The following is a 14,333-nucleotide window of genomic DNA, read 5'->3' as shown; positions in this document are numbered from 1 at the left end:
TTTACACACCCTGGTAGAATTTGTGAAATATTTGCCATTTTTTGGAAAATATGACTCATGATGCTGAAAACTTTTTTTTTTTATTTAGGGATGGAGGTCAGGTGAAGCCATTTATTTTCACATTATTGTGTTTTCCCTTTTTAAATCATAATGATAACTGAAATCACCAAAATGGTGCTGATCAAAAGTTTACATACCCTTGAATGTTTGGCCTGATAATAAACAAACAAGTTGACACACACAGGTTTAAATGGCTGTGAAGGGTAAGTTTCCACACCTGTGACTGGTTTGATTGTAATTAGTGTTTATGTATTAATAGTCAATGAGTTTCTCAGCTCTTGAGAGACTCCTGCACATTTCATCCACTGGATACTGAGCCATGAGGAAAGCAAAAGAACTGTCAAAGGACCTGCGAGAAAAGGGAGTTGAACTTTATAAATCAGGAAAAGGATATAAAAAGATATCCAGAGATTTGAAAATGCCAATCAGTAGTGTTCAAGCTCTGATGAAGAAGTGGAAAATGAAGGGTTCTGTTGATACCAAACCACAATCAGGTAGAACAACAAAGATTTCAGCCACAAGTGCCAGGAAAATTCTTCAGATTGCAAAGAAAAACCCACATACAACTTCAGCTGAAAGTTGCATGTGGCTGTTTGAAGATGCATAATAAGGAGGTACTTGAACAAAAATGGGCTGCGCAGTCAAGTTGCCAGAAAAAAGCCGTTACTGTGCCAACGCCACAAAAAAGCCTGCTAACAATATGTCAAACAGCACCGAGACAAGCCTCAAAACTGCTGGAACAAAGTTATTTGGAGCGATGAGACCAAAACTGAGTTTTATCATCACAACTATAGACACCATGAATGGTACACATCTTACAGATTCTGCCAGGGTATGTCAACTTATGAGCACAACTGTATGTGAAATAACGAACGCCTGGGAAAACATGACAGGTTTTAGATAAATAAAGGGTGCAAAGAACTCACCAGAGGTCGAAGGTCAGGGTGAGCCAGGATGTAACCGTTGTTGGTGATGAGGAAGGCGTAGCCGTGAGCTCCCAGCTGAGGAGGAAGAACATCTCGACGATGAAGCTTGTACTGTAAAAACTCTTAAAAAGATCTTTAAAAAAAAAGGATGTAGATTTAAACATTTATTTAAACTAAACTGAACTCACCATGTATCTGGGCGCCAGTTTCATCACCTCCATCAGCGGAATATCAGAGCCGACTACGCCCAGCAGGATCCCATGGGACAACTGGAGAGACAGGCAGCAACATTTAACTCAGTTCAGACGTCTGAAAGGCTGAAAACATCCTTTTACTATCATGTAAGTTAATGTTATGAAATATAAGCCTTAATACGCTTCGTAAAAGTAGAATTTATAGCAGATCTATTGTATTGGATAACATCAGATTGACAGATGTTCCTAATAAAGCGCGCGGGGAGTGAATGTACCGTCTCCTTCTTCTTGCTGAACACCGGCATGGCCACTGACGTCATCAGGAGGAGACTCTGAGCTTTGGTGGTGAAGAGCTGAGACGCAGAAACACAATTAACACACGGTGTGATTATTTAAAAAAAATACATCCAACATAAAAGAAGTTCAAGTTGAGACGTTCAGTGTGAGAATGTCTGCAAATAGTGTTTCTCTTCACATTAACCTCCGCTGATATAAAGTAGTAGAAGAAGTATTGAGACTGAAGTAAAATTAGCAATAACAAAAGTAAAAATGTTTGCATTTACTTAAAAGTAGGATAATTAAATGCAAAGTTTACTTAAAGTATCAAAAGTGAAAAGACTTTTTATGCAAAATGTATTTATATCTGCTGTCTATACAAATATAAAGTATTCAACTCTCTTCAATGTTTTCATGTTTTATTGTTTTAAAAACATGAAATTAAAGATTTAATGTGACTTTTTTTTTACTCTGATCAACAGAAACAGACGCTTAAATGTGACAACAGACCTCTACAAAGTGATCTAAATTAACTACAAATATAAAATACAAACATCTGAAAACTAACTAGTAACTACAGCTATGAAACAAATGTAGTAGAGCTGCAACGATCAATCAATTAATCGATTAGTTGCCAACTATTTTGATAATCGATTAATCATTTGGAGTCATTTTTAAAGAAAGAGATGTCAAAATGTGAATATTTTCTGGTTTATTTAGTCTCTTTGTCAGTAAACTGAATATTTTTTTGGGTTGTGAACAAAATGAGATATTTGATGACGTCATCTTGGGTTTTGGGAAACACTGATCAACATTTGTCACTGTTTTCTGATATTTTATAGACCAAACAAATAATCGATTAATTAAGAAAATGATCAACAGATTAATCGATAATGAAATGTGCTGCAGCTGTGAAATGTAGAAGATTAAAAAGTACAATAACTTAAATGTGGTGAAGTGTATAAAGTAGCATAAAATGGAAATACTCAAGTAAAGTACAACTACTTCAAAATTGTACTGAAGTGAAGTACTTGTGTAAATGTACTTTACTGAAGGTTCATTCCTGCTACCAAGTGTTAATGTGTGAAGACAAAGTACTATGATTGTTTAGATGTCGTCACAGAGGAGTAAATGAATGAATGAATATGATGTCATAAACCATTCACACCTCTCAGATTAGAGTCAGAACTAAACATGAAGCAGCATCGTTCAGTTTTTATGCTCCACATATCTGGAACAAACTCCCAGAAACCTGTCAGGTCTCATGTTTTGCCGCTGCCTTTTATTTAAAGTCCTCCTCCACTCAAACATGTGTTTTACTTCTTGTTTTCTCACTCAGATGTTTGATCATCACTGTGTGCAGAGTTTGACACTAGAGGATTGAGGCTGTAGTTTGTCTTGGTGTTATATCAGGTTTTACTGTCTGGTGTTTGTGACTTTGTCCATATTTTCTTATTAAACATAATAAAACTGAAGATGTTGTGCGTTGTCTAAATATAATCATTATACATATTATCAGTGTATGTTGCAGCTCTGAAGTTGAACTGCAGGTGGCGATGTACAACTGTTTAATATCTTAGAGAGTTTAAAACCACAGTGATGGTAAAGTATAAATACTACAATCACTACTATGTAGGCCAGCGGCTCCCAGCTTGACTGTTGGGTCACACCAGCAGGTCATGAAGTCACTTTTATTTAAAAGAGATGGAGCCAAACAATACTTAACTATACAAGTTTTTACTCTTATCTTTAACTTAAGAACTAAACTCTGTAATTCCAACAAATGTTTCTGTATTTGCAGCTGCTAAAACAGACTATTCATCTAGAACTACAACTTCTTCTTCTTTACCTCTTTGGTGTTGGGAAGCTGCCAGAGTGATGAATGGGGAGGCCCAGAGGATCATGGGAGAGTGAGGCGAGAATGAGGGAGGAAACAGACACACAGATGAAGATGAAGTGATGATGATGATGATGATGATGTAGAAGCAGTTGACCCCAAATGTAAATGTAGAAAATGACTTAAATACATGATAGATGCTTAAAATATGAATCTCTAGTATATATATATATATATATATATATGTTGAATCGCTCCTTTAAGCTCTCTGATTGGCCCCGCCCGGCTCACCACGGTGTCCATGTAGGCTTCGGTCCAGATGATGTCATGGTCGTGGTTGATGACCATCGGCCGGCTGAGCACGTGCAGGTACTCCATGACGTTCTCCTGCACGTCGGCCAGCGTGGAGATGTGTGTGTAGTAACCTGAGAAAACACAACGGAGCATGCAGTAGATATATGTATGCATGCACACAAACACACACACACAGACACACACACAGACACACACACAGGCCGCTGACCTTTGTTGTTGCAGGCGATCCACTTGGTGTTCTGGGCGAAGGTCATCTCTCTGCCGATCAGGTAGGTGAAGACTCGCACCTGAACAGAGAAACACACCTGTTTACCTCATCTGACGTGTTTCTGTGCTTCACTCTAGATCTGACGGGTTTTTGTTGTTGTTGTGTTCGCTCTAGAATACACTTCTAGGTGCTACTTGGACACATCATCAGTGATGAACCTGAGGTCATAGGGTGTTTCAGGTCTTAGATCATCAGACACCCTCGCCATGGCTCTTTTGCACAGCTGGCCTTTTACTCCGAGGAGTTTGAGGGTTCGGTGTAATGACTGGCCAGCGAAACCCCGGCACCCCACCTCAACTGGTTCACCGCGGGCTTTCCAGCCTTTTGCTCCTGCACTCTGTCACCAGCTCAGCGTATTTGGCCCTCTTGCGCTCATTAGCCTTCAAATAATTACTTACACAGAATTGCAGATAATTTTTCAGGAAATGGTCTTAATTTAAGGTGATTTCTTTGAGCTCAGCGCTGCGGGTCTGTCGGTCAGTCGCTGGACCACTTCGGACCAGATTGAAATATCTCTTGAGCTGCAAAATTAGTCGATTAATCGATTAGTTGTCAAATATTAATCGCCAACTGCTTTGATAATCTGTTAATTGTTTGGAGTCATTTTTAAGAAAAAAAAAAAAGTCCAAACTCTCTGATTCCAGCTTCTCAAATGTAAATTTTCTGTTTTTTTTAGTTGTCCATGACAGTAAACTGAATATCTTTGTGTTGTGGACAAAATAACACATTTGATGACGTCATCCTGGGCTTTGGGAAACTCACTTAATCAAGAAAATAATGAACAGATTAATCGTTAATGAGAATAATTGTTGGTTGCAGCCTTATAATATCTTAACATCTATTTAATGGATTGCTATAAAATCTTAAATACAGACATTCATGGATTCCAGATGATGAATCCTTCTGACTTTGGTGACTTTTCCTCTAGCGCCACCATCAGGTTGACTTTTTAATTCTTTTATGAAATTATTCTTAAATGGTTTGCTGTGAAATTTGCTTCACGTTTCCCCGACGGTGGAATGTAACTGATGAGCTTATAAATGATGCTGCTTCGTTAAAATTTAAACTTTAAAACTTTTTGGCTTGTGGCCTTTTATAAAACATCAGTGTGTAGTTTCAAACTGTTTGAGGCCCAAAGAGGGAAAGTTCCTCAGTAAAACATACAGCGGTTCTCAGCACACGCAGACATAAAGGCTCAAAAATAGACAATTTTCTTGGTTATTTTTGGTGAGTAACTGGAAAAGGATGAGTCTCACCCTGCGATCAGGCCAGTTGAATTCCTCAAAGACTGACTCAAAGTCCTCCATGGCTCCGTCTGTGATCAGCATGATGGCCTGGTTACACATGCTGCCCTGACCGTTCACCCTCGCCTGCAAACACACACACACACACACACACACACACACACACACACACACACACACACACACACACTGACAGTCAACTGAGGGTTTATTTCATAGAGGAGCAACAATCGAACAAAACCAAGCAAACCGACTTTTATTTTGTTTAGGATGGGAAGTCATTCACACACACTTAAACGTGCTTTTGTTCAGCAGGAGAGTTGACCTCTGACCTCGGAGCGACACGTTACCTCATTGAGGATTTTGAAGGATTCCTTCATGGCGTTCTTGATCTTCGCTTCTCCTTTAACATGCAGCTCCTCCACCAACACCTTAAAGTGCTGAGAGAGAGAGAGAGAGAGAGAGAGAGAGAGAGAGAGAGAGAGAGAGAGAGAGAGAGATGAGTGTTTTATATCAGCAGATTGTTCTCTGAAGACACTTATGTTCATTTATCTGTTATTTACCATCTAACCAAGTACATATGTAGCACAAAAAAGCACAAAAACGTGTCTTTTTAAAAAGTTGGAGACTGAATTTGTGTCCCCATATGGGAGGTAAATTCCAACAATACGAGAGTTTGAACAGGTTGTTGTCCCCACAGTGTGATGTATGCATGTTATGTTCCCTAGCAACTTCCCTTTACGTCAACCATCACAACTACATCACAACCCCTGATCTCATCCTCTCGTTCCCTCCACTGTAACGCCGACACTCAGCCTGTCAGCTGCTGTCAATCAAACACAGACACCGACACGCCGTCCAGCTGTTAAAACTGTTAACATTAAATTAAAAAAAAACACATGTTGACATTATTTTTGACTGCTAAAAGAAAGATTAAATGTAATTTCAGTTGGATTTTATCCCTTCAGCAGCCCTTTTAAGACCCGAGAGACAGATAGAACGTCCTCTCTTTCCAAAAATGTATTTATTTATTTACATAATTTAACAGGAACCATAAAGATAAACATTGTTACATACAGAATGCAACATATGATATAAGGATGTAAGATGCAACATATGTAGGGCGTCTAGCTAAGCACTTTTTCCTGGTGAGGCTTTTAAAACTAGGTTTGAAATGTCGTCAAACTGGTCCTCACAGAGATATAAATACAAACACACACACACACACACACACACGGAGCTCCAGGTTGACTCGGTGGTTTCTGATGTCGTTCCAAGAAGTAGGCCAAGAGGTTGATCTGATGATGACGCTGAGGGTATTCCCTCTGCGTGTGTGTGTGTGTGTGTGTGTGTGTGTGTTGGCTGCTAAGACATCTCTTCAGCTCTTTAAGCCTCCATGAAGCAGATAATGGTTTTACCTCTCTGTTGTCCAAGTCGGCCTGGACCAGAGTGCCTCTGAAACACGGCTCCACGTAGCGAACGTAGTCCGTGTACTGCGGACAAGAGGAGACACACAGCGCAGGTTCAAACCCCTGATCCTTCACACCGGGGGTCAGTTTGTTTCACTTTAATCTAGCTGATCACATGCAGAGCGCTACTGTCATTTCACTACAGCTGCAACTATTTTCATAATCAATTTGAGAAAAAAAAACACAAAAATTCTGATTCCAGCTTCTCAAATGTGAATATTTGCTGGTTTCTTCAGTCATCAATGATAATTAATTGATTATCTTTAGGTTTTTTGGACTGTTGGCTGCAGCAAAACAACATTTTAAGACGTCATCTCAGATTTTGGGTGACAGTGATCGACATCTTTCACCATCCTCTCACATTTTATGGACCAAAGGACTAATCATAAAAATAATTGACACATTAATCAATAATGTAAATAATCCTTAGTTGAAGCCATAAACATAACATGTATTTGGATAGTGAAACATCTTTCTCTGTCATACAGAATATGTGTGTTAGAGCTACAACGATTAGACGATTAACTATTCTGATGATCCAATAATCATTTTAGTCAAATCAGCTGGTTTCAGCTTCTCAGATGTGATGATTTAATGCTTTTCTTTGTCATGAATGACAGTAAACTGAATCTTTTTGGCGTTTAGGACAAAACCAGACATCTGAAGACGTCACCTGTGACTCTGGGAAACCGTAACGGTCATTTTACATTATTTTCTGACATCTTGAAATCTAGAATCAAACGGTTAATCGTCTCACAGCGATGACGTTGACAAAGTCGTTCTCTCCCAGCGTGTCCAGGATGGTGTTGATGGTGTGTTTGGCGATGGTCATCTTCAGCCCCTTCATGCTGCCGCTGATGTCCACCATGATGATGATGTCCTTCGGAGACGTGGCGGCCTGGATGTACCTGCACACAGTTTTTATAGATTGACCTTGAATTCATTTTAAACAGGCTTTTAATGTAGTTATTTTAATTTATTTAGTTATTGTTTTAATTATTTCATATGTATTTTATGTGCTTTGTTTTCTCATTGTTCTTTATTTGTCTCTGAAGCCCTTTGTACACTTGTTTCTGAACAATGTTATATATTTAAAGGTTATTATTCTTATTATTATCTGCATTGAACAAGGCTCAACTTTTACTGTGATGCAAACCGATCAAATACATGCAAACACATCCCTGGTTTATTATTTATAACAGCGTATTTCTACTGTTTACATTGAGCATGTTTCAACCTTTACTCTTATATTAAGGATCAGTGTGTAGTTGCTGATATTACGGAACATTCATTAAACAAAAATCCAACATCAGATACTTATATTTAAAGGCCCACTCCTTCATTTTTAAATACATTTGAGCTAAGTTTAAGAAGAACTTCATGATAAAAAAGGATCATTTTGTGTTTCTAAACTGATCAGAATTTAAAGTACAGACTCATGTTCCCGTACAGATCACATCCATTACTCATGTAAACAAAAATAAACTCCCTCGTTACTCTAAACAGTCTAAATGCGTCACTCTGAGTTGCAGTTGTTGTTTTTTTTTGTGTTTCCCAGCAGATGCATGCAGCAGCTTTTCCAGCTCAGCTGCAGTAACGCAGCATGACGAGGCGTTCAGGGACATATGCAGCGCTCTGGTATTATTTAGAAATGCATGAACAGTCGCATATGGTGCCATGTGGGCTGCAGTGACCCGGCTAAGGAGCAGCTTATCGTCTTTTCCAGAGGATCAGGGATCTCAGCCGACACACGGCCAGCGGCTCGACGGTCTCCATCTGACTGAAACTCAGAGAGGGTGTTGTAATGTTTTCTCTCCGCAGTAAAATATCAGTTTAATGAAGCTCTTAACGTCAGAGGGAATGACTCAACTCAATGGTCATGTTTGAGGTTTTAGTTTGTAATTTGCAGCGGTGGAAAGTTCAGGCGTTGGATAAACACACAATACTTGTTAGTAGATCAGTTCAGTGTTGGTTTGGATCCAAATATGAGATTTGATGACAATAAGAAAAACATAGAAAACTTTACCATCATCCTTCTGTAGGATTTATTTGTTTTAACCTTATTTGCTCAGATCTTTCTCATAGAGGTGTCAGAACAGAAAACAGTTGAATGAGTCAACAACAACCTGTTTTATTGTTCAGATTCGGTTGTTTGACTGAACTCACCAGTTTCTGTTCCTGCAGTCGAAAGCTGCCACGCCGTTGGTGTCTGGAGTCCATTTAATACCTGACAGAGAAAAAAAACATGGAGTCAGTCCACAAAACGATAACCTAACCCTCTTCAAACCACATCCTGATTATCTCATAATCAGAGGAAACACGTGGTTATATTGGACTCATTGATAGACACTTTTACTGATCATGATAAAACATTTGACAAAACATGATAAAATACATGAAGTAAAACCACTTTAACCTCCCACAGATATCAATAGTACTGTGATTTTGCCCTTTTATGTGTTTATTATGTGAGGAATGAACAGAAGCAGACTGAGCCCTGAGAGTAAGACAGTAAAATAATCAATAATAACTATAGCAACTATTTTGATTATCAATTCATCGTCAATTCATGTTATTTTTAATGCAAAAATGACAAACATTCCCAAGTTCCAGCTGTTCATTTGCTTCTATTCTTGGCCTCATGTGATCATAAATAAATATTTTCAGATCTTTGACTGTTGGTTCTTGCTTTGTTTCCTGGCATTTCATAGATCAAGTGATTAATTGATTTATCAATAAAGTAATCACCAGTTAATGAAAATAAGCATTGGTTGCAGCTATTTAAAGTAAAATAATTTGATTTGCTGAAGTCTCCATCTAATGTTATATTAAAGGACTCTGTAATAAAACCACTAAATATACATTTCATCATTTTGGCTTCTGTTTTTTTCTCAGAGGAAAACACATGACATGCGACTTAAAGCGTCTATGAATGCAGTAACAGAAAAAAAATATGGGATTTAATTTCAGTTGGACTTTAAATTCACAGAATTTGTAAACAGAATGAAGATGGCGTCCAGCTTCAACCAGCGTGAGCTCACCGGGGTAGATCCTGAAGAAGCCGGTGGAACTGCCGAAGTACTGCCAGGTGAGCGTCGGATCCTTCTGGAAGTTACTGATGAAGACGTCGTTTAACGCCTCTGAGTTGTAAATGGCATTAAGGATGTTGGGATCTGCACACAGAGGACACGAAGGAAACATCAGACCTTCACCAACAAACAAGTCCCAGTGCAGTGTTGGAAAGTAATTAAGTACATTTACTCAAGTACTGTATTTAAGTAAACAGAATGGACTGCAATGTTTCCATTTGTACCCATTCACACACTTTTCCCTCTAAACTTCTCACATGCTTTCATTTCAATAAATGTTCAAATGATCCAATATTTCAGCAAAAATCAAAGATTAGAGAAAAAGTCCAAAAACTGAAAACAGATTTGTGTATCAGAACTTTGTTTTTTCTTCTTTCCTCTCCCATTAATCATCTCACCACCCCTCACATTTATCTGCTGACCCTTTGGAGGGGCCCGACCCCTAGGTTGGGAACCACTGGACTAAACTAGCTAACTGTATATAAAGTAGTGTAAACTAGCTCCACCTCCAGCAGCTACAACAGTAACATGCTGCTCTAACACTGATGCTTCACTATTAATAATCTAATGATGTCATATATAATAATATATCAGTCAGAGGGACCAAACCACTACTTTTACTGCAATACTTTAACTACATCAAGCTCATAATACTTATGTACTTTTACTGCAATACTGTAACTACATCAAGATCATAATACTTATGTACTTTTACTGCAATACTTTAACTACATCAAGCTCATAATACTTATGTACTTTTACTGCAATACTGTAACTACATCAAGCTCATAATACTTATGTACTTTTACTGCAGTAGGATTTTACATGCAGGACTTTTACTTGTAATGGAGTATTTTTACTGTGAGGTTTGTGGATTATAACAAAGACACTGATTCTGCAAACACACAGAGGTGTAAAGGTCGACCTCTGACCTTTGTTGTAGACGTTGGTGGGAACCTGGATGTTGCTCTGCTGCGTGTTCACCAGCAGGTTGTTGAAGTGTTCGTTCTCCTCCAGGGGAAACTCTCCGCCCAGCTCCACATAGTTCCCGTCCTCGTCCGCCGTGTTGATCATCATGGAGTTGTAGTAATCGAACTGAGAGGAGAGACAGGAAGAGGACATGAATCATCTGGAGTCTATATCTCCCCTCACTCACTCATTACCACCTGAAACCACCTGGATTACCTGAAAACCCCCAAAGCTGAATGAGACAGGTGTCATTTCCAAAATAGGATTCAAAAGAAATGACATCAAAGAACAACAAACAAATCAAATAATGTGGATTTTATACAGCATAGCAGGGAAAAGACTGGATCTTTAACATCCTTTTCTTCTACATTAAGTTTTTAAAAATTAAAACAGGTTAAGCTTTAGAAATAAAACTGGACCAACAGAAAACCTCCCTGCAGTACTCAGGTATCACATACTGGGATCACAGTACTCCAGTGGAGACTTCTACTGCACATTAGAAGTAGTTTGTACAACAGAAACTACCTTGTATTCATGACACTCATGATATAAATATTTATAGATTCAGTGTGACTCACACTACCTGAGAATATCATCATCTCTGATGTGCGTTGCAAATAAATAAGTCCATAAATCTGCTTCGAAATCCTTAAAAAAAAGACGCTCCTTTTAATTCAGAACTTGCCTGAGAATCGTCTCGTTTTTAAGTTTTCTTCAGTATCAAATTAATCCAGTGATAGTTGTTACACCGCAGACAGGAAGTGCTAATAGCTAATTCGGCAAACTTTAAATGGTGTCATTTCGCCGAAATATCAACAAATATAGGTTAAAAATACGGCGCTCAAGCTGTAGCCCGCAGCGTTTTATGGTCCCCAAAGCATTACGGGAAATGTAGTTCCAAAACTGAGAGCATGATTTCCCTCCTAATTAAAGTAAGTCAAGGAACAAAAAATAATAATAGGGGTGACAAAACACATTAATGTTAACTTTTTTCACGTTAGACTATCAATATCAAATATTAATGCTCAGACTTTTATGTTCCTGGAACACTGACACTCCTCCATCCATTCATATAAGCTACACATATTTACCCTGCGTTGGAAACCAGTCGACAAAAAGACAAAAAAACTCTTATATTAAAACGATGGGGGGTGTTGCGGGGGGGAAGTCTCAAGTTTGTCGAGGAGTGGGGTGGACTTCGAAAACCTCTGAACTAAAAGAATCCATCAACTGATTCAGTTGAACAGATAACCTCCGGTCAAACATGTGTTTTAGTGTTTTAGTGTTACTTCGTTTGGATGTTTGAGCTTCTCTGGGCAGAGTTTGTTTTTACATTCATCTGCTGAAAGTGGAATGTTTTTCTGTGCTCAGTGAAAACCGGATATTAAGTCATGATTTGTGACATCACAATTTATTTGGAAGCCAATCGTGGTCCAGTATCCAAATTACACAAGAGTGATGTGGAAACTTCAAACCTCCAGAGCACAAACACTGAGAACAGACTTAACAGTGAAGGAGGAGACGTCTGGTGTCCTGAAGGAAAACTTTCGATATTCACAGATTCTATGATTTTTAATGAGGTAGAAGGAGTAGATGTAATTTCAAGAATTTTAGACACAAATTACTATATATTCAGAGTACTTTATATACATCTTAAAACATATCTGAAGGGGATCTTTTATGTTGTATACACATGATAACATTACAATCTTTGCATTGCCAGAATAATCTAAAACTGCAAAAAACAAACTGGATGGTTTTCAGAGTGACTGGAAGTTTGCAACATCTTAGCAGGAAAATAAAACAGTACAAAGTCCAAATTGTTTGAAAAATCTATTGATAAGGTACAAGTGAGGTTGTTTAATTAGCAGAAGAGGGAGAACTGCAGGTTTGGTAAACTGATTTAAGTTTCTCCATTCAATGGAAACACAAGAAGAATTAATGATTAAAGAATAGGTGCAGATTTTTTCAAGTCTATCTTCATATAATACTAACATGCCTTTATGTAGGTGGAAATAGGTCTTGATCGCTGTAACATCGCTTCCTACTCTCCACACTGACCCTGAGGGTAAATACAGTGTAAGAGATGGGAGGGGATACAATCTGGTAGTCACTGTTTGTTTGTTGTCGGTACTGGAAACCAGCTTATTAGTCATGTGTTACCAACAGAGTGAAACACAAACACAGTATTAACTTGTAGTTATGTCAGTCTTTGAAATCGAGGAGGAATTTACAGCGTATGACGAAGCATAAGATTATATAATGAACTCCAGTACATCACCACCTCCCACTACGCCACCACTCCCACCTTTCTCAAAATGTCAACAAAAAATGAAAATTTATAAGCTCTGTAAAAGTAGAATTTATGGCAGATTACATTAGATTGCACAAGTGTTCCTAATAAAGTGATTGGTGAGTGTAGTTTCTCATAATTACGCATCTATGTCACACTGTAACTGCTCATATGACCTTAATGTGCTACAGTATGTACGTCCTGTGTGTCGTTTCTTTGCCGTAGCGTCGACCCAGTTCCCTCATAGGATCAGTGAAGTTTGATCTGATCTAATTTCAGGTGTCAGCTGAAGCTTTAAAGCTTCTGCTGACTGGCCGGCTGTTACCTCTGACCCACACACACAGTTAGCGCGCTAACGTTAGCATCCAGCTTAGAGCACAGCTGAGACTGTAAAAATCACACAGACCATGATAAAACCGTGATGATGCATTGTTGTGTTTCTCTGCAGGTTTATTGTGCAGTAATGTGAACATAAAACTACTGGTTGGCTGGACTGTGACACCAACATAACTGTAAACAGCTGCAACGGTCCTTTAAAAATAAGAAAAGCACCAACCTCTAAAGTAGCGTTGAATTCGTGGTACAGGTCAGCGTCTTCTGCTGATTCTGCTAACCTCTGAGACAAGAGACAGAAAATAATATAATAAACCAAACAGGCCACACAAGCACAACAAATAAAAGTGTTTCAAATGTTTTGGGGGAGAATTATAAAACATGTAAGTACCATGTGAGAGATAATCCACAAAAGGTTCTGCAGCCTCTGACTAATGGTTCTCAACCTTTCTGGATTGTGTTACTGTAGGTAATGCACTTCAGTGTCATCACAGATTTAAAGGATGGGTTCACAATTTTTCAGTTGTGTCTTAAAACAACAGTCAGGAGTCAAAATGAACAGTGAAACATGTTTTTCTTGCTGTAATCATTCCTCCTGTTCATACTGACCATTAGAAGATCCCTTCATAATGACCTTACAATGGAAGTGATGGAGGACAAAATCCACAGTCCTCCTTCTGTACAAAAATGTCTTTAAAAGTTTATCTGAAGCTAATATGAAGCTCCAGCGTCCAAATGAGTCAAATCAAGTAGATATCTTTCAACGTTACAGTCTTTTTAGTGCCAAAGTTCCTCTTTTTGTTACTATACTTCCACCTGCAGCTCAACAGGGAAACACTGTCCGAGGAAACACAAAGAGGGAATTTGATGCTAAAAAGACTGTAAATGTGTCAGATATCCACTTGATATGACTAACTCAGACTGCTGAAGCTGAATATAAGCTTCACATCTACTTTTAAATGACTGTGTGGACACACTGTGGATTTTGGCCTCCATCACTTCCATTGAAAGCACATTTGAAGGATCTTTTAATATCCAGTATGAACAGGAGGAATGATTA

At 38.4% G+C, this 14,333-nt stretch overlaps 1 protein-coding gene across 1 annotated transcript in view; it reads right to left on the bottom strand.

Annotated features, from left to right (window-relative positions):
• The window catches only part of LOC137183651 (voltage-dependent calcium channel subunit alpha-2/delta-4-like), an 85,929-nt gene that overhangs the window by 51,352 nt on the left and 20,244 nt on the right, over nt 1–14,333 (bottom strand). The window contains exons 4-17 of the mRNA XM_067590844.1: nt 13,497–13,556; nt 10,611–10,773; nt 9,631–9,762; nt 8,756–8,816; nt 7,347–7,497; nt 6,539–6,613; nt 5,471–5,560; nt 5,133–5,246; nt 3,817–3,895; nt 3,585–3,718; nt 3,306–3,323; nt 1,456–1,533; nt 1,175–1,255; nt 987–1,061 (exon numbers count right to left, since the gene is read on the bottom strand). Coding sequence (XP_067446945.1) covers nt 987–1,061; nt 1,175–1,255; nt 1,456–1,533; nt 3,306–3,323; nt 3,585–3,718; nt 3,817–3,895; nt 5,133–5,246; nt 5,471–5,560; nt 6,539–6,613; nt 7,347–7,497; nt 8,756–8,816; nt 9,631–9,762; nt 10,611–10,773; nt 13,497–13,556 — 1,311 coding nt within the window. The remainder of the gene's footprint in view (nt 1–986; nt 1,062–1,174; nt 1,256–1,455; nt 1,534–3,305; nt 3,324–3,584; nt 3,719–3,816; nt 3,896–5,132; nt 5,247–5,470; nt 5,561–6,538; nt 6,614–7,346; nt 7,498–8,755; nt 8,817–9,630; nt 9,763–10,610; nt 10,774–13,496; nt 13,557–14,333) is intronic.

This window comes from Thunnus thynnus, chromosome 5, assembly GCF_963924715.1.
Source record: "Thunnus thynnus chromosome 5, fThuThy2.1, whole genome shotgun sequence".
In the NCBI taxonomy this organism is placed as follows: Eukaryota; Metazoa; Chordata; class Actinopteri; order Scombriformes; family Scombridae; genus Thunnus; species Thunnus thynnus.
Note: the sequence above shows the minus strand (reverse complement) of the source record. Positions and strands in the feature narration are given on the sequence as shown.